This window comes from Alosa alosa, chromosome 4, assembly GCF_017589495.1.
Source record: "Alosa alosa isolate M-15738 ecotype Scorff River chromosome 4, AALO_Geno_1.1, whole genome shotgun sequence".
Classification (NCBI taxonomy): Eukaryota; Metazoa; Chordata; class Actinopteri; order Clupeiformes; family Clupeidae; genus Alosa; species Alosa alosa.
In genome coordinates this window covers 26,316,983-26,336,382 of record NC_063192.1, presented here as the reverse complement: position 1 = coordinate 26,336,382, position 19,400 = coordinate 26,316,983, and the positions used below count along the sequence as shown (strand labels likewise).

The 19,400-nt window shown below is 43.4% G+C and overlaps 1 protein-coding gene across 1 annotated transcript in view; it reads left to right on the top strand.

Moving 5' to 3' along the window:
- The first annotated feature begins 1,283 nt into the window (after window positions 1-1,283).
- slc13a3 (solute carrier family 13 member 3) overlaps window positions 1,284-19,400 on the top strand; it is a 23,835-nt gene continuing 5,718 nt past the window's right edge. Inside the window, 10 exon segments of the mRNA XM_048241979.1 lie at window positions 1,284-1,760; window positions 6,448-6,713; window positions 6,951-7,114; window positions 9,372-9,438; window positions 12,101-12,280; window positions 12,853-12,978; window positions 14,806-14,912; window positions 15,069-15,159; window positions 17,237-17,276; window positions 17,279-17,348. Of these exon segments, the coding sequence (XP_048097936.1) occupies window positions 1,650-1,760; window positions 6,448-6,713; window positions 6,951-7,114; window positions 9,372-9,438; window positions 12,101-12,280; window positions 12,853-12,978; window positions 14,806-14,912; window positions 15,069-15,159; window positions 17,237-17,276; window positions 17,279-17,348 (1,222 nt within the window). The 5' untranslated portion in view covers window positions 1,284-1,649.

The following is a 19,400-nucleotide window of genomic DNA, read 5'->3' as shown; positions in this document are numbered from 1 at the left end:
ATTTGCCTAGTGTCTCTGGTATCTTATTTCACAAATTGTTTCAGTAATTTAGACTACATACTTGGAAAAGGCAGTTAGATAGTGTTGGATATTAATATTCTTTTTTTATCTACCGATGGCTTATTTTGTATGACTAAATTTGTCCATATTCCCTCAAAACTCACTAGAAGACATCATTTGAGGGTTCATGTTTTAAAAATACCCCCAAATCATCAGAATCTTGTTTCAATCCATATAACCTAAATCTATTTATGGCTTATTTTATAAATGTATCCATATTCCCTCAAAACTAACTAGAAGAAATCATTTGAGGGGTCATTTTTTAAAAGAATTCTCTGGGGGAACATACCTCCAAACACCCCTAGAATTGCTTTTTGACACTGTATAATTTAAGTACAGACTACACAGACTGTATAGTGATTACACAGAGAAAGAAATTCACATATTAAGACCCACATCATCCAAAACGCCAGCTACATCTCCGATTTTCCTCCTACCTCGTGTAATGTAATGTAGAGAACAAAACATATTCAATGAAATCCGTAGAATTTTAAGTTTTGAATAATGTCCATGGCCCCCCTCCTGGAACCTCATGCCACCCCTTCGCCACCCCAGGAAAAAATCTCTAGATCCGCCCCTGGAGGAGAGGATGGCCCCTCACCTGCATAGTCTGGATATTAATGTCCAGACAGATGAGCAGGGTGATGGCCTGCAGCATCAGCACATGGCCAGATGAGGCACATCTCAGGTACCCGTCAGGTGGGCCTGCAGGAGGTTTGCACAGGTGGTTAATTAATTGTGCAGCCCTGTGTGTGTGTGTGTGTGTGTGTGTGTGTGTGTGCGTGCAAGATTATTTACCATCAAAAGTCTGATAGTTGACACAGAAATGCTTGTACTGTTTAAGTTCACTTTCGAGTTGAAATGACATGACAATGAATGTGTATCCTTCTAGGCAGTAGCGGACTAATTTAGCTCACTGAGCATGTAGGCTTTAACGTGATCTCCACCTACATCACTTATCTCTTTAAAAAAAATAGGTGAACCATTGTGGTTAGACTACAAAGACAGTCAAAGTTCAGTTACTTTACTATATTTGAACAGGTCGTTTCAAGTGTCTGCAGACCTGCAATAAAGTTTAGCATCATTCTCAGTGCGAGAATGTTAATTGTCAGGCCAAGAAAACTCACAAATAGGCAAAGCTGTAAGACCAAGGCACTTAGAGAAAAGCTTAGTAAATAAGCTCAACTGACGGGAAAACACTGCATTTCTCAATCTCTCTTTTCATGCGCTATTTGGTAAGCTTGGTACACCCCGCGTGTATTTAAGCAATTGACTTTGTATCAATTGCTTCCCAACTTCTGAAATATGAAATACGCGTGTTTTCCTTTGCCTACGCTACATCAGATTTCTTGCAAAAGCCCTTTTTCGGGACACATGCGGAACTAAAGACGTTCGCCTGAGGAGTTAACGTGTAAGCGAATTGTTAATCTTCCCCCAGGGTACTAAAACAACAAAGGAGGGAAAAGTGGTGAAGTTGACAGAAGTTTTGGAGCCCAACACTACAGCAACACTCAATCCTCTGTGGGAAGTCGGGGGGAAGCTAAAGAAGTTTGGAGTGCAAAAGAGTTTGAAGGAAACAAGACTGAATCATGGAGGGTCTCCGGAGACTGTTGCGCAAATTCATGTGCGTCCGCAAACAACTGATCCTGCTACTGACTCCGCTCGTGCTCCTGCCGCTGGTGTTCCTCATGCCGCCCAAGGTAAGACGCGCACAGCCGCGCAGACAGACCGGCAACCGCGCTCGGACCCACGATCAGCATCAGGCGTGCTCTAAGGGCGAAACCATTCAAACACTAACAAACACGCCAGTGCATTTGTACATATTATGACCGCAGCGCAGTGAAGAAGCGGTCATATAGGTTTAGTCAGATTTTTTTTCTTTTCTTTTTCTTTTTCGCATGGCCAATTTTCCGTCAAGGATTCCTGGGACACTGAAAGACCGGGGTACACGAAACTTGGTGGGCATGTAGCCCCACATGGATAGCATGGAACCATGGTTTTTCGTTTTGATCTGTAGCCCCCCTGCTGGACTGGACCCCCGAAAGGAGGGTAGGGCAGACACAGTTTTCTGTGTCTATCTCGAGAACCGTAGGGTTTAGGAGGACCACCTTTTTTGTATGTTGATCTTAAGGGGCCATGTCAACCCATTCCATAACCACTTATTTCATGTATAGCGCCACCTAGTTAAAAATTAAAAAGCAATCACAATATCTCTGGCTGACATGGTCAAAACTGCACGAAATTAAAAGTGTAGGATCATTATGACACCCTCCGAATGCATGCCAAGTTTCGTGGACTTTCGTTCATGGGGGGCCATACAATAAATTAATTTATGTACATTTAGTGACCATACACCAACAGAGTTTTCTGTGAATATCTTGAGAACCATAGGGCCTAGGATGACCAATTTTTTGCATATGTTTGCCTCCAGGGGTCATTCCATATGCACACATGTGCATAAACAGACACACGCACACACATACATTCACAGTAATCATACGTATGACACATACTCACACAGTAGACATATGTACGCATGCATGCACATGCACACACACAGGCACATAAACATAAACATGCACACACATGCACACAATTCAAGAATTTCTCAGAATTATGAACAGGCAAGATGGGGGTGGGGTTGTTTAAAATGTATTTTACATGTGAAATCTATGAACTAATCATGTTTTGGTACTTGTTGTCTAGCAGATACCAGTGAGAATTGAGTGTGCATAATAAAATTCAGTGAGACAGTTAGAATCATATATGCCTTTCAGGGCGGCGGTCATATTTTGTACCGCTCTGTGGTACATCTAGTTCTATGCATGACCGTAAGAGTAGGCCTAAATATGTTGGTTTTGTCACAACGTCATCGGAAACATTTCATATTATGGTACGCACACCCATCCCATCCGCAAAAAATTTACGCGTGTACAATATTTGTCCGTTTCCCGGTTTTAGGTCTGTGCATTGGCCAGCAAAAAAGTAGCCTACATAGCATAGCAACATCCACACGCAATTATACAACAACAAAGTCTACAATGACCTATTCATTTGGACAACTTGATACAGCCCTATACAGGCTAAAGTTACCTTTAGTTTTGTTCTAGTGTAGGCTACCGTGACATCTGGCTTTAAACAGCTGTAATGCAGTATAACTTTCTGAAGCAATTGCCTACCTTGTTCTTGCCCATGTGGAATAACTCCCCTAGCTTTGCTGCATCCAACCTTTGTTTTCGTCGTTTAAACTTGTGATACCTATGAATCATGGACCATGATGAGTATTGAGTTAGTGAATTAGCTCAACATTGTGTGCTGATAACCAGATAACCGAGTAAAAGAAAACTACAAGTAGCCTACCCAGATAGCAAAATCAGATTGGCAGATAGCGCACCGCTGGTATATGCCGCCGGTGGCCACTTGTGGTCCGCCGTTGGACCATCATCTCTTTAAATTTAACTTGTCATGAATATAAAGAAAAGTTAATAAAATTATATATGGAATATAACTGAACAAATGAAAAAGATTTTAGACCAATAGTGGCAACATATTGGGCAATTTGTCTGCAACCCGCCAGCGGAACGCCAGAGAACCGATGAGCAAAATGCCAGCGGACCGCCAGCTATGCCCCCAGTGGTCCGCCAGCCTCTTGCTATCTGGGTGCGTGCCTGCATGCATAATATTCTCTCTCCTGCTTAAACAAAATGTGTGCGCGTTAATTTTGATAACGTGTTCACTAACTTTATGTAATAGAAAATTGTAAATAGCCTGATGGCATGCAGCTAATGGGATACTGTGCATAGTTGGGAAGGTATGGTGGGCCAATTGTTGTAAATACACACACACACACACGGGAAATTTTCTCTCGTTGTTGAGTAGCCTGATGGTACGCACAGTGCATACAGACGTACACCTGCAGGCGCGCCTATTTCAATGCTTTTTGGGGTTTGTGGAAGCAGTCGTGTGTCTATCTTTAAAGCAGCGTTTCTCAAACTGTGGGTCACGGAGACATGCCAGGTGGGGCGTGAACTGACGTGAAAAACAGGAGGTTTTTTTTTTTTTTTTTATCTTGGGCCCAGGTAGCACCCGATGCGCAATGGACGCACTGTGTCATTCACAGGGAAGCGCTCGTGTCAAGGCAGCTTAGTTAGTCCCGACCTACATGAGATTCTGAACGTTGTTGTGAGAGTGGTGAATTTCATCAAAACCATTAAAAGCGCGTCTATTCTCCGCACTTTGCGAAGAGATGGTAGCTGACCAAAAGGCTGTACTGTTTCACAGCGAGGCAAGCCGGCTTTCCCGAGGTAAAGTGCTGTCGCGCGTGTTTGAGCTCCGAGTCGCCTCTTCTTGGAGGGAGAGCGCATGTTTGAATCTGCAAGCACCTTCCCTAATGAACATTTCTTGACGAAGCTGGCCTATCTTAGTGATATATTTGATATATCTTAGCGATACATTTGAGTTAAATGTCCAGTTACAAGGCAAAGACAAGCACCTACCTCACCTAGCAAATAAGATTACTGCATTCACCAAAAAACTTGAGTATGGGACAGGCGCCTCGATCGCGACAGTATTATGCCTTTGAGATTTCTGAGCGAAATCGCTGAAACGTCTGATTGGGAGGCACTCTTGTGATCCCATGTATTAAACAGTAGGCCTCTGCACATCCCTGCAAAGTTTATTTCAAAAATATTTCCCAACCAGCAGTGCTCAGTATGACTGGATTATGGATCCATTTAATGCAGCATGTTGGTATTTCATTGAATATATTGTACAATGCTGTAAAATGGCCTATGCTTCCTAATATGTTGCTGGAAAACAGAAATATGTGTGTTATGTATTTATTTATTATTATATCTGCAGCACCAGCTGATTTTAACTCCGTTGAAGAGGATATATTTAGAACTTGTGATTATTTCAATAAATTTGACAATTTTAAGCTTGACCTACCACTTTCTTAGAGCGATGAGGGACAGGTGGGGCTCGAGAATGCCCCCTTGATCAAAGTGGGGAATGAAAGAAAAAGTTTGAGAACCACTGATCTAGTTTGTTAACTACCACAGTCACGAGTTGGGTGGCGATAGTCTGTCATTTTTAAAAAGTGGGTCCCCAGAAAAAAAGTTTGACAAACACTGCTTTAAAGCATGTTTTTGTGGACATCCGAACACCTGTCCACGAAGCTTAGATGGTGCTGCGGACCTCCAAGCGAATATCTCAGTGAATTTTGTACTAAGTTTTTTTGTACCCAGTTGAGTTCATTTGGGTGCACAGTCTGCTGTAGTCGTAGCTGTGGTGTGTTTGATTTCCATGTGGCCGGGGATGACCCTGAGAGTTGATGTTTCCGCTCTTGCTGCGGGGCCCAGCTGGGTCAGGGGGGGGGCAGGGGGCAGTTATCTGGACGCAGGGCTGTAATTATCATCACTCTTGAAAACACTAGATCACTACTTAAAAAAGGTCCGGGACATGTTCCCACAGAAGCAGATTTGCCTGCTGTTATTGACTGGCTAGAGCGGTGAGGTACCGTGATTGGCTGGCCAGGGCTCTGAGGTGCTGTGTTGTGATCTGGCCTCAGCAGGACGTTGACAGGCTGGTCACACACTGGCTTCAGCTGGCCAGCCAAAACGTCTTTGAGCCAGCAAGACAATCTCTGATTTAACATATTCACAAACTCAAGCTCTCATCAAGTGGAGCACACACACACACACACACTTATCCACACTTACCCCCCCACACAGACACACACTTACACACACACACACTTTTGCACACACTCACACACTCAAGCTTTCAGGTGGAACACACACACACTCACGCTCTCGCACATTCACAACACACATTCAAGCTCTCATGTGAAACACAAACACACACACATACAGTACAGCCAAACACACACACACACACACACACATACACAAACACACACACACACACACACACACACACACACACACACACACACACACACACACACACATACAGTACAGACAAACACACACACACACACACAATCAATCTGTTGTTCAGCCAGTGAGCTGTTGAGCATCTTCATGCTCAGTATGTGTGCAACCCTGCATGTGGATTGTGAGAGCAGGGTAATCAGAAGATTAGACTTGGCTCCAACTCCAGTAGGACATCAATCCTACCACTGTCATTGCAACTGTCATTATGTCAGAGTTGCTTTGGTGTCTGAATTGTTTGTGTGTGTGTCTTTGGCTGTTTGTGTGTGTGTGTATGTATCTGTGATTTTGTGTGTGTGTGTGTGTGTTTGTGTATGTGTGTATGTATCCGTGATTGTGTGTGTATCTTTGTGTGTGTATTCATGTGTGTGTGTGTGTGTGTATCTTTGTGTGTGTGTGTGTATCCATGTGTGTGTGTGTGTGTGTGTGTTAGGAGGGTAAATGTCTGTATGTGGTGCTCCTGATGGCGGTGTTCTGGTGTACGGAGGCTCTACCGCTGGCCGTGACGGCCATGTTGCCCGTCTGCCTCTTCCCCACCATCGGCATCCTGCCCTCCAAGAAGGTGTGCCCACAGTACTTCCTGGAGACCAACTTCCTGTTCCTCAGCGGCCTGCTCATGGCGTCCGCCATCGAGGAGTGGGGCTTGCACCGCCGCATCGCCCTCAAGGTCCTGCAGATCGTCGGCGTCAAGCCAGCATGGTGAGAGCACAGCATGTGTGTGTGTGTGTGTGTGTGTGTGTGTTTTGTGTGTGTGTGTGCTACGCTTCTTTGTATTTTGTTACTCTCACCAGTCTGACCTCATGCTTGTGTGTGTGTGTGTGTGTGTGTGTGTGTGTGTGTGTGTGTGTGTGTGTGTGTTTGTGTGCATTGGTGTGCATGTGTGTGTATGTGTGTTGTGTGTGTGTTTGTGTGTGTGTGTGTGTATCCCAACCTCAGGCTGATCATGGGGATGATGATCACTTCCTCCTTCCTGTCCATGTGGCTCAGTAACACGGCAACCACAGCCATGATGCTGCCCATCGCTAACGCCATCCTGGAGAGCCTCTTCGGGGACCTGGCTACGCTCAAGGAGAAGTGCAAGGTCCAGACCCCTGCAGAGGGTCAGTGTGTGTGTGTGTGCATGTGTGTCATTTACCAATACATCTTGTTTTCTAAAACGAAAACCCTAGTTCTGGTCCTTCTTAATGATTGGCCGAATCGCGTTTGATGCTGTTGTAAAACCCAACACCATTTTTCACATTGTCCGTCAAAATGAAATGACAAAAAAAAGGGCCTGGTAAGTCTCTATATACTAAAAATAATACCAGCTAGATTTTTGATCATGATATAAGATCAATAAACCTTGGTTAGAGAAGCAGTTTAAAAGTGTAAAACTTTTATCTAATTTGGATCACTTGACCAATGTGGTTGTCTGTTCGCGGTTTGCATGGGCAGTGACTGGTTCGTGCCAGAACAGGGCGGTGGTAGTGTAGAGGCTAAAGAGCCAGGTTAGCATGCAGTAGTAGTGTAGTGGCCAAGGAGACTGGCTAGCATGCAGTAGTAGTGTAGTGGCTAAGGAGCCGGGTTAGCATGCAGTAGTAGTCTAGTGGCTAAGGAGCCAGGTTAGCATGCAGTAGTAGTGTAGTGGCTAAGGAGCCAGGCTAGCATGCAGTAGTAGTGTTAGCATACAGTAGTAGTGTAGTGGCTAAGGAGCCAGGCTAGCATGCAGTAGTAGTGTAGTGGCTAATAGTAGTGTAGTGGCTAAGGTTAGCATGCAGTAGCCTGAAAAGCTAGGCATATCAAAACTGAACCTGTAATAACTGCTTTGGATGAAACCATCAGTCAAATGATTACAGTAATAATAGTTCAACTGGTTCCTCAGCAGTAGAACGTGCTGGAACCGGCTGGTGTGGCTCATCAGCAGAACGTGCTTTTCAGGTTTCCAGGATCCTGTGAGGACACATGTGAGGACTGATGATATATAAACCAAAGTGGACTCTGGTCTTTCACCCTTTTCCACTAGTTACTCCCAGTACAACACAACCCAATCAATAACCAAGAGGTGATTTATTAAAATACACCAAACTTTTTTATGGAGGCCAACATGACGATGGGTTTTATGTGGAGACTAACGTTACTATGGGTCTTATGAGCGCACACACATGCACACACACAAGGGCGTAGGTGGTAGGTTGGTCTGAGCTTTGGTGGGGACACTACCCACTAACACCCCGAAAAAAAGCCACTCAACTCTTTCACCAGCCACTATAGATAGGCTATATAAAATGATTAAAATGTGCTACTGTCCAACTACTATCCATGATTAAAATGTGCTACTGTCCAACTTGATCTAACTATACACGTGTAGCCTACATAATCTGATTTTAATATGTACAGATATGTAGGCTATATTTAACATTTATTTTCTATTTGGTCTGTTATGAAATCATGCATTGACCCATTTAAGCACAGCTCAGTTTTAAGAAACTTAAATACTGTACATGCATGCTTAGCATTTTGTGAAAAGAAATCATTAAGGCTACATTGACAAACTCTTAACCGTGAGCTGACTGTATATTCTCTGATTCTAATAATTACAGATATCTAGGCGATGTAAGCACAGCTCAGTTTTAAGAAATGCTTAAAGCCGAAAGACCATGTTGAATTTTTCTACAATTTATTTCAAAACCGGATTACTCTGGAACAGCTAACTATACACGGGAATGCATTACACCTTTGTGTTCGGTAAGGTCTGCTGTTTATTCTGATATATGGTTTGTCATGTGTTGCGTGAAGAGTGTGTAGGCCTACGATATTCCACCGAGACAAATGGATGTGGAGATCCATTTGTCTCGGTTTCTCTAAAAGTTATTTTTTTTCGCGAACTGTTTATCACAGAAAATAGTGGCTAGCTAGCACCGTTTAAAAGCTGAGAAAAGGCTCTATCATGTGACACATGTGTGATGAGTAGCCTACTTCTCGAGGAGTTCAACAGAGAATAATGGGTGAATTTGGACGCCCTTCATATGCCTTGTAGTAAAGTGAAGCTGAAGCTCTGCGCCATGCTGCGCAGGAGACTGCGACCCACTGGTAGTTATTATAGGTAACTTCAAATCAGCGCGATTTACCCTTATAGGCTACTGCACATTACAAGATCTGTACGAGATGATCCGCAGCACTGAAGTGAGAAATGATTTAACTCTTTGTGTAGCGCATGTGACCACTTTTTTCCCCATCTGAATATTGGTGGGGACATTTCAGTCGTAATTTGACATTGGTGCTTCAGTCCCCACGCAAATCTACGCCCCTGCACACACACACACACACACACACACACACACACACACACACGCTCACACAGTCTTTGTGTCTCCACAGGTGAAGTGAAGCTGCATGTCCTTCCTTCAGAGCCGTCAGAGAAGCACATCCTGACCATGGAGGATGGGTGAGTGTCAGCATGTAGTTGTCCTGATGCGGCCCTAATGTGGCCCTGAGATCACGACTAGAACTCCACTCTGGGACCTTAATGGCCTGACTGACTGATAAGAGTGTTGTGTCCTATGTGTGTAATCATTAGCTTCACTCCTAAACTCAGATAGAGAACAGAAACTGACAGAGGCTACATGAGCCCATGAGGTCTGAATCATACACACACACACACACACACACACACACACACACACACACACACACACACACACACACACACACACACACACACACACACACACACACACACACACACACACACACACACACACACACACACACACACACACACACACACACACACACACACACACACACACACACACACACACACACACACACATAAACACACACACACACATATACACACACACACAAACACATAGAGGCCCCCCCCACACCCCCTCGATGGTCCCAATAACACCATGTGTGTGAGACAGACAGATGAACACACTGGCAGAACCACGAGGAAAGGAACAAGAAGGATAGATAGAGAGACATGACACATGTGCAAAGTGATGTACACAATGCAAAGTGACGTGAGTGATGTACTAGTGCAAGAAACAGAGAGAGAGAGAGAAATTAGAGAGAGGGGCAAGGAGAAAGAGAGAGAGAAAGAGAGAGAGAAGAGAGGCGGCAGGGAGAAAGAGAGAGAAGAGGGGCAGGGAGAAAGAGAGAGAGAAGAGCAGCAGGGAGAAAGAGAGATTTTCCTCCATCCTTCTTTTACCTATGGATATCTTATAATTTTATATACGTTTAGATCTATGTATATTACACATAAATATCTATGCACTGTTTTATATGACTGCTTTGGCATGCATGCAAATATTTTGTCATGCCAATAAAGCACCTTTGAATTGAATTGAATTGAGAGAGGGAGAGCGAGAGAAACCTGGCTGCCAAGAGAGCTACGAATATGTGGTGACTGTCAGGTAGAGAAGGTTGAGACAGAGGAGCACTTTCTTCTACACTGAGCAAAATATGACAATGTCAGACAGACCTATTTCACTAGGCTTCAAAATACTGTACCAACTTTGGAAGACAAAAATGGACACACTTCTTGGTGAAGGTTTCTGTTGGCTGATTCAGCATTCAGTCTTTATTTCAGTAAAAAGCTGTATCTAAACACATGAAACATAATAGTATCTCAAATTCTAGCCACATATACTATTTCAAGGTACCTCAACCACTCTAAATGTAAATGAATTAGGCTTCTAATGCAAATAGGTCTGGTAACCATTTGTTATTCTATATGATAATTAAGCCTCCCCCCCCCCCCCATCTCCCTTGCCTGGGATGATTCTCCAACCCGTCCTGGGTGTGGCCACAGCATGGACCTTTTGCTTGTTACCTTGATAAGGGTCACTTATCACACTCATGCACACAAACACACATGCAAGCACACACAACACACACACACACACACACACACACACACACACACACACACACACACACACACACAATCCTATCACCCAACTATTATTTGTACAACTGTTCATTCTATATTTACATTACAGCTCATTGCTCCTTGTTTCCTTTCTTCTGCTATATTAGAGAGAGGGAGAGAGAGAGGGAGGTGGGGGGTGAGAGAGAGGAAGATAGATATATAGATAGATAGATAGATAGATAGACAGATAGATAGATGAGAGAGAGAGAGAGGGAGAGAGAGGTATGTGCTGAGATAAGACACATGAAGGCCACAGGAGCCGTAAAGGAATGTGGAGAGGGTGGAGTTTGTTTACCCCTGATAGACAGATAAAAAGAGGTGTGTACTGTGGTAATTGTGCGTTCCATTTGTACAAAGGGCTCTTTTTTTCGAGTAGTAAGATGACCGAAAAAGACGAAGTTGTGCAAAATTATGCGAAGGCAGGCCCCCCTATAGTCGTCTGACGATATGAAGCGGTCTTGTACAAATCAAATGACCCCTAGTTCACGGCGAGTTCTGACGACTTCAGTTACATCATTTCACAAGTTAAGGGTTGTCACACACCGTCACCACATACAAATGGAAGGCACGATAAGACCCAGGAGCCCTGAGAGGGAGGGGGGAGAGGGATGATAGAGTTTGTTTACACCTAATAGAGGGGCCCCATGCAGACACAGCAGACACAACAGGAGGGGTCAGGGTCACACACTCTCTCACACACACACTCTAACACACCATACACACTCATTAAAAACGGATTACAGTTTAAAAAACGGTGTGTGTATGTGTGTGTGTGTGTGTGTGTGTGTGTGTGTGTGTGTGTGTGTGTGTGTGTGTGTTGTTTTGTTTATCCTTAATGTGTTGAGTATTAGAAATGGAAGGACCTGTAAAAGTAGGTGAGCCATGTAGACCTGTCACCTTGGCAATGGTTCTTCCCAGGGTATTTGGATCTTGTTTTCCTTGCTTGCCTTTCGGATCCAAATGAAAGCATTCCTATGTGTGTACGTGTGTGTGTGTGTGTGTGTGCATGCGTGCATGCGTACGTATGTGTGCATGTGTGCGTGCATCCGTGCTTGTGTGTGTGTGTGTGTATGTGTGTGTGTGTGTGTGTGTGTGTGTGTGTGTGTGTGTGTGTGTGTGTGTGTGCATACATGTGTGTTTGACTGTGTGTGTGTGTGTGTGTGTACAGGAGAGAGGAGGTGGAGAGGATGGAGACTGCCTCCCCTGAGGAGGTGCGTATGGAGGCTCAGTACCAGCTGAAGGTCTGGAAGGGATTCCTCATCTGCATCCCCTACTCCGCCAGCATCGGGGGCACCGCCACACTCACGGGCACCGCACCCAACCTTATACTGGTGGGACAGCTCAAGAGGTACCACACACACACACACACACACACACACACACACACACACACACACACACACACACACACACCCTACGCTACCAGCATCGGGGGCACCGCCACAATCACAAGCACTGCACCCAACTTTATACTGGTGGGACAGCTCAAGACAGACACACACACACACAGATAATGATTCTAACTTGGCGCTTTGTATTGTTTGGCTGCGTCATAATGTTATGTGACATGGTGCCGTTCCTTCATCCAGCATTCTTGTGATTAAATTTCAACATGCATGCAAGTCACACACACACACCTGCACCCTGTGCTCTGTTCTAAATTGGTGGTTGCCCTGCGCTCATTTTGGACTGCCTGCTGTAGTAATCCTGCACTCCTCTTTCTCTCTCTCTCTCTTTCTTTCTTTTCTGTTTTTTCTCTCCCTCTCTCTCTCTGCTATCTACTCTCCTCTCTCTCCTTCTCTCTCTTTTCTCCCCTCTCTCTCCCTCTCTCTTTATCTATCTCCCCCTTTCTCTCCTCTCTCTCTTTTTTCTCCCTCTCTCTCTCTCCCTCTCTCTCTCTCTCTCCCCATCTCTCTGCAGTTACTTCCCAGAGTGTGACCTGATTAACTTTGGCTCGTGGTTCGTGTTCGCCTTCCCCCTCATGTGCATCTTCCTGCTGCTGGGCTGGTTCTGGATCTCCTACCTCTACGGGGGCATCAACACCAGGTTAGGGGCAACAATGGGCATCAACACCAGATCAGGGGCAATAAGGGGAATCAACACCAGGGCCCAGTTTCCCGATAACGACGGAGACACGCTACTTAAGAGGGTTTTCTACGATTCATCTTACGATCGTTCGTTTGGTTTTTCCGACTGTTTCCTGAACATGCTCAGAAGTGAACGACGTGGACTGCTCTTAAGATGCTCTTAAGGGAGCTGTCCACGCAATAGTTCTGAAATATCTTCTGATTTGATGGTGATGTCAGGTGACTGCACGTCACAGCTATAGGCCTACCGTTTAAACTTCGGATCTACACATCAATTCACATCAATACGAAAATAGAAACACTTTGACATCTGCATGTAAGCATCCCAAGTAGGTTATATACCACACACAGACATAAATAATTGTAATTATTTAAGATTAGATTGTTGCACCATGCAATACTTTTTTTTTCAAGCTGTGTCACTTAAGAACACGCTTGAAGATAAGAAAGAAGTCGAAGTAAGAAAGTGAGGAAATGTGTAGGCTTAGATTTTGATGCAGTAGGCCAACAGACTAAACCACATGTTCCTTTCTCTGCTTGTACCCTTATAGGCCTAATAAAATATAGCCCTCACTTAGCAAAGATAATGGCAAACTATTCTGGCAACGTCTCGTTTCATAACTTGATTGCATTTTTGTCCGCTTTTCATCACATTATTATGACCATTAAATGTAGGCTATGCTGTTTTGCACGCTAAAATCTAATTCATCACAGGTAAACACAATAAAGAATGGGAACGTAAGTTGGATTATGTATTCTAAGTTGTAATTCCTCTGTATGTCCTGTTGGTGACCTCAGTGAGAAGTACTGTTAAGACGCTCTTAGCCGGTAACGAAACTCTGGAGCACTCAGATCTACGAGTGTTTTCACGACGTTCTTAAGCTACGATGGTTTCGGGAAACAGTCGGCAAATCTTAAGACGTTCGTAAGAGGGACTTTACGACGCTCTTAGGCTTAAGATGCTTTCAGGAAACTGGGCCCAGGTCAGGGGCAATAAGGGGCATCAACAGCAGATCAGGGACATTAAGGGGCATCAACACCAGATCTTAAGTTTAGTTTCATGTGCTCACTCAAACCTTTCATGTGCTCACTCTAAACTTTCCAACCAACAACTTTCATGAGCTCACACAAAACATTCATGTAGGAAGGTTTTTATGTGTGAGCACCTGAAAAAGTTTAAGAGTTTACATGAAAGTCGACTACTGATGCTTTGTAGGTTTTACATAGAAGAGCAAAGAAAAGCCTTACAGTATTAGTCTATAAAGACATTGTTTGTAAGTCAACATTATATTAGCCTACTATATGATGCTGCATAATATAATGTTGACTTACATTCAAGTCTTTATAGACTAATAAAGCCCATTGCTCTCCCATGTAAAACCTACAAAGCATCAGTAGCCGACTTTTCATGTGCTCACGCGAAACTTTCAGGTGCTCACACAAAACCTTTTCATATGCGCACATGAAAGTAGGGGCAATAAGGGGCATCAACACCAGATCTGGGGAGATAAGGGGCATCAACACCAGATCAGAGGCAACAGCTGTCCTTATGTACTTTAAAGGGAGGCTCGCATTCACCGAATTAAAAAAAAAAACCCTGCTCTAAGTATATCAGAGCTTCCTTCTCTCTTCTCTGAAAGACAGACATAGACTAAGCTTATTATTGCTCAATGGTGTGATTCTCCAAATCACCACCCACTCACTAGAGAACGCATATACAGTAGTATTTGCAAGTAAGTGGTGATGGCCTGTATGCTGCTGTACATTTGAGTTTGTTTGTTTACAGGTTGTGTATAAGAAAGCAGGATGAGAGGGCCGCTGCAGAGGCAAAAGCGCAAGCGGTCATCGATGAGGACTACAAGAAACTCGGACCTCTATCGTATGCACACACATTGACACCCAATATAATACACACACGCACGCACACACACACCCTCTATAATACACACACACACACACACACACACACTACATAACACACAGACAGACACACACATCTACACAAACACCCACTCACACAGTTTGTGTCGCAGGTTTTGCGGAGAGTGCCATCAGCTTTCTTCTTCATCATCTTCGCCTTCCTCCTCTTCACCAGAGATCCCAAGTTTGTCACTGGATGGTCCGTTTTCTTCAACAAAGGGTGATACACGCACACACATACACACACACACACACACACACACACACACACACACACACACACACACACACACACACACACACACACACACACACACACACACACACACATACACACACACATACACACAGCAGGGCCAGAGTCACCATAGACATTGAGGGGACGTGTCCCCCCAATATTCAAATATGACCAAAATGTCCCCCAATATTCGACATAGAAAAATAAAGAAAGAATAAAGCGCTATACTAGGCCTACAGGAAACCAACACGTATCTGAAATGTAATCAAATGTAAATAACGCACAAATTAGTGACCTATGGTTCCAGAGTAGCCTACACCCCTGAGTGGTTTGTCCGTTTTTCGTTAGTGGCGTGCGCTATCAAAAGCTTACATTTACTGCACCCTACTGCGGTGAGGTATGGCTGTCAACAATATCACAAAAGCTACCGGTACAATTTTCACAAAACTTCTTGGAAAAGTGTAGCACAGGCTAAGGAAATCCCATACATGTTTGGAGCCGATCAGACTGAAAGGGAACATTTTCCAAATTGTAGCCTATTCTCGCAATGATAGTGAAAGTGAAACGTTTTATTTTAAATTATGAATTTGTGCAAGCCTGTGTCATTTCTTTCACGTCTTTCAACATAAATAATGCATCATATGCTCGTAGTAATGCCAGAAATGACCGTGTATAGGCCTCTTAGAAATGATTGTTGCATCTTGCATATTATTTAGATGCGCACTCAATCACGCATCCATGCAGGCAAAACGTGATCTGGCGGCGTTTACAATACGTGATAGCCTACAGTTAATGTGAATCATGGACAATAACCAAAGAAAGGAATTTGCACCTCCATTCACACAATTAAAGGCTGTAGTAGGCCTAGTGTTTCTACATGTTGGCACAAAACGTAATTTCTGTCAGAAGCCAGTCTATAATGCATACAGGGTAACATGAGGTGAGTCAGACAGAAGAGGGGCCTGTCTTAGTAGCCTATTCCTGAATCCTGTCCCTTTCAAACTACGTTAAAATTGTGTGATTTAAAAACCTCCTCAATTATCGGCCAGCATAATAAAAATCTAATTCAATAAAAGAATTCAAAAAGACAATATCTTGCCCATTAGGCAAGAGGGCAAAACCTAAACTAAACTCTAAAGCCTTAGTTTAAAAACTGATGCTTGGAAAATTCCTTTTGCTCCCCTATCTTCAGGTGTAAGTAATAAGTTTGCAAAGAACCACATTCTGTGTAATATAGAGGTTATCATAAGATACACCAGTTTGTAATTTTCTTTTAAAGTTTACATTTTGAACACAAATGGAGTCAATCAGGTCCAGGGACTGAAATGGACTTTTCACAAAACTCATCTCTCAGGGCTGGGCATCTGTGTCATCTCATTTACAATACAAAACAAGTTTGCAATCTGAAACAAAATTGACTTGACCTGACTATAATACGTTTGCATGAAATGTATTGAAATTCTGTTTGGGGGCTCCCTCAGACCCCACCACAGATTTGGTCCCCCCAATGTTGACATCATGACTTCTTTCTACGGGCCTTGACACACAGACACATTTGTGTGTCAAATCCAACGACTGTCTCACTCTCTCTGAAGAAATAATCTGTTTTTTACCAGTTTACTCCTGTGTGTGTGTGTGTGTGTGTGTGTGTGAGTTCTACAAACAATTTTGGACCATCTTAGTCCACTTTTCATCAGAATGATTAATGTGTGTTCCACCACAGTGTGTGTGTGTGTGTGTGTGTGTGCAGAGGTGTGTGTGTCCACCAACACCCACTTGTGTTAAATACTTAATGTATCACTCTACAATTTTCAAAGATAATACCATCATAGCAACTCTCTGGGCAGAAAAAGCTTTGATAGGGAGTGAACTTTTCCTGTTTTCCAGGGATGCAGTAACAGACAGTAATCACCAATGGACTGTGTATAATGTTCAGGTGTGCATGTGTGTGACTGTCTCTCTCATACTCTCTCCCTGTGTGTGTGTGTGTGTGTGTGTGTGTGTGTGTGTGTGTGTGTGTGTGTGTGTGTGTGTGTGTGTGTGTGTGTGGTGTGTGCAGGTGCGTTTCAGATGCAGTAACAGGCAAAGCCATTATCGATACTCCATCTTGTTCTTCTTCCCTTCCCAGAAACCCTCCCTCAGTTGGTGGTTCAGACCCCAAAGGTCAGTCTGTATGTGTGTGTATGTGTGTGTGTGTGTGTGTGTGTGTGTGTGTAAATACATGGTGAGGAATTTTAATGGAGCAGCTTAGCTTGTCTGAGCCCACGTTGTTAGACTGTGTTAGAGTGAGTGTGTGGGGGTAAGTGTGTGTGTGTGTGTGTGTGTGTGTGTGTGTGTGTGTGTGTGTGTGTGTGTTATGTGACATGTTATGAAACTGTGTGTGTGTGTGTGTGTGTGTGTGTGTGTGTGTGTGTGTGTGTGTGTGTGTGTGAAAGAGAGAGACTGTAGACCTACTGTTTCCCTGATTATTGTAATCTCCTCAAACTATGCACCCCTGACTCTTTCCATTCAAACATTCACCCTATCTCTCTCTTTTCTGTCTCTCTCTACCTATCATTTCTGTCTCTCTCTCCCTCTCTCTCTTATCTCTCTCTACCTATCATTTCTGTCTCTCTCCCTCTTTCTCTCTCTTTTTTCTCTCTCTTTAACTCTTATCTCTCTCTACTTCTCATTTATCAATTCAATTCAAAGGTGCTTTATTGGCATGACAAAAAGGGCATTTGCATTGGCAAAACAATCACACAAAACAGTGTGTGGACATTTATGTGGAACATCCATAGATCAGATAACCATAGGGGGGGAAAAAGAATGAAAGACAAAGGTAAAATAATACAGTCCACTGCAAGGGTGTGGCCACTGAGCCTGTACTTGGTCAGGATTTGCCTCTGCTTTGTATCTCTGACAGAGATAAGATACTAAAGTTTAGTTTCATGTGCTCACATGAAACTTTCATGTGCTCACTCAAAACATTCATGTGCTCACGCAAAACTTTCATGAGTTTGCACGAAACCTTAGTGCTGTGAACAACAGCAGTCTACCTTAGTCGAATATTCCATTACTTTTAATCTATAGGCTATTGCAATTTAATACCATTGTTAGCTGTGTTTATATTGCCATCATGCCATATCAGTGTAAAACTCAAATTAAATAATACTAATAAAAAGACGTTTGCATTCCCAAAAGTATATTTTATTAAAAATGGGTGAACTCTGAACTCTGAAAATGTAAAGTTCTCAAACTATGAGAATTTTATGAAGCGCTGAAGTGGTCTGAAATGACCATCATTCTAACTTTCACTCACCTGAACTTGTGACCTCTTTGTAGGCCTATGAACATTTGAACGAGTGAATACAAAATAGAAATAATTATAAGTATATAATTATTATCCCAGAAAGTCCCAGAAATATGACTTGAATAGAAGTTAGTTAGTTATTAACAATTAATTGATAAACTTTTACAATACTTTGAGCACTGATGCAGTCAGCATAGGCCTCTTACGTTGTTTGCAGGTAGGCCTACATTTCATTCCGTTTTTGATGGCAAACGCGAAACAGCGCCAAAATAACCACCAGTGGACAAAAAGAGTATTACATGTGTACTGTGAAGACTCGCCATAGAGAATGAATGGGGGAAACTACGGAGGTTATAGTTTGACGATGTCGTACTCCCGTGCGGGCCGGTTGCTATATACCACGGACATGTTTTGGGGGGCCACCCAAAATGAGGTGGCGGGCCGTAGTTTGGGGACCACTGCTTTGTAAGTTTTACATGGGAGAGCAATGGGCCTTATTAGTCTTTAAAGACTTTGTTTGTAAGTCAACATTATATTAGCCTACTATATGATGCTGCATAATATAATGTTGACTTACAAAGTCTTTATAGACTGTATGACAGCCAGGGAGGGGAACTGACTTGACAAACAGTGTCAGTGTTGGGGAGGAGGGTGGACTCAGTAGGAGATTTGGTGGATGTAAGAATGAGGAACATGATGAAATCCATCCTCAGGAACAGGAGCCACCTGCATGACACTGTGGTTGCCCAGCAAAGCAGCCGCAGTGACCGACTCCTCTCCATGAGCTTTTTTTAATGAACTGTTTTTATTAGTGTATTGCAGTGTGAATGCTTGTTGGTAGACAACACATGGCTGCTGGACATTTGAATTTGAATTTGCACATGAAAGTTTTGCGTGTGCACATTAAAGTTTTGCGTGAGCACATGAAAGT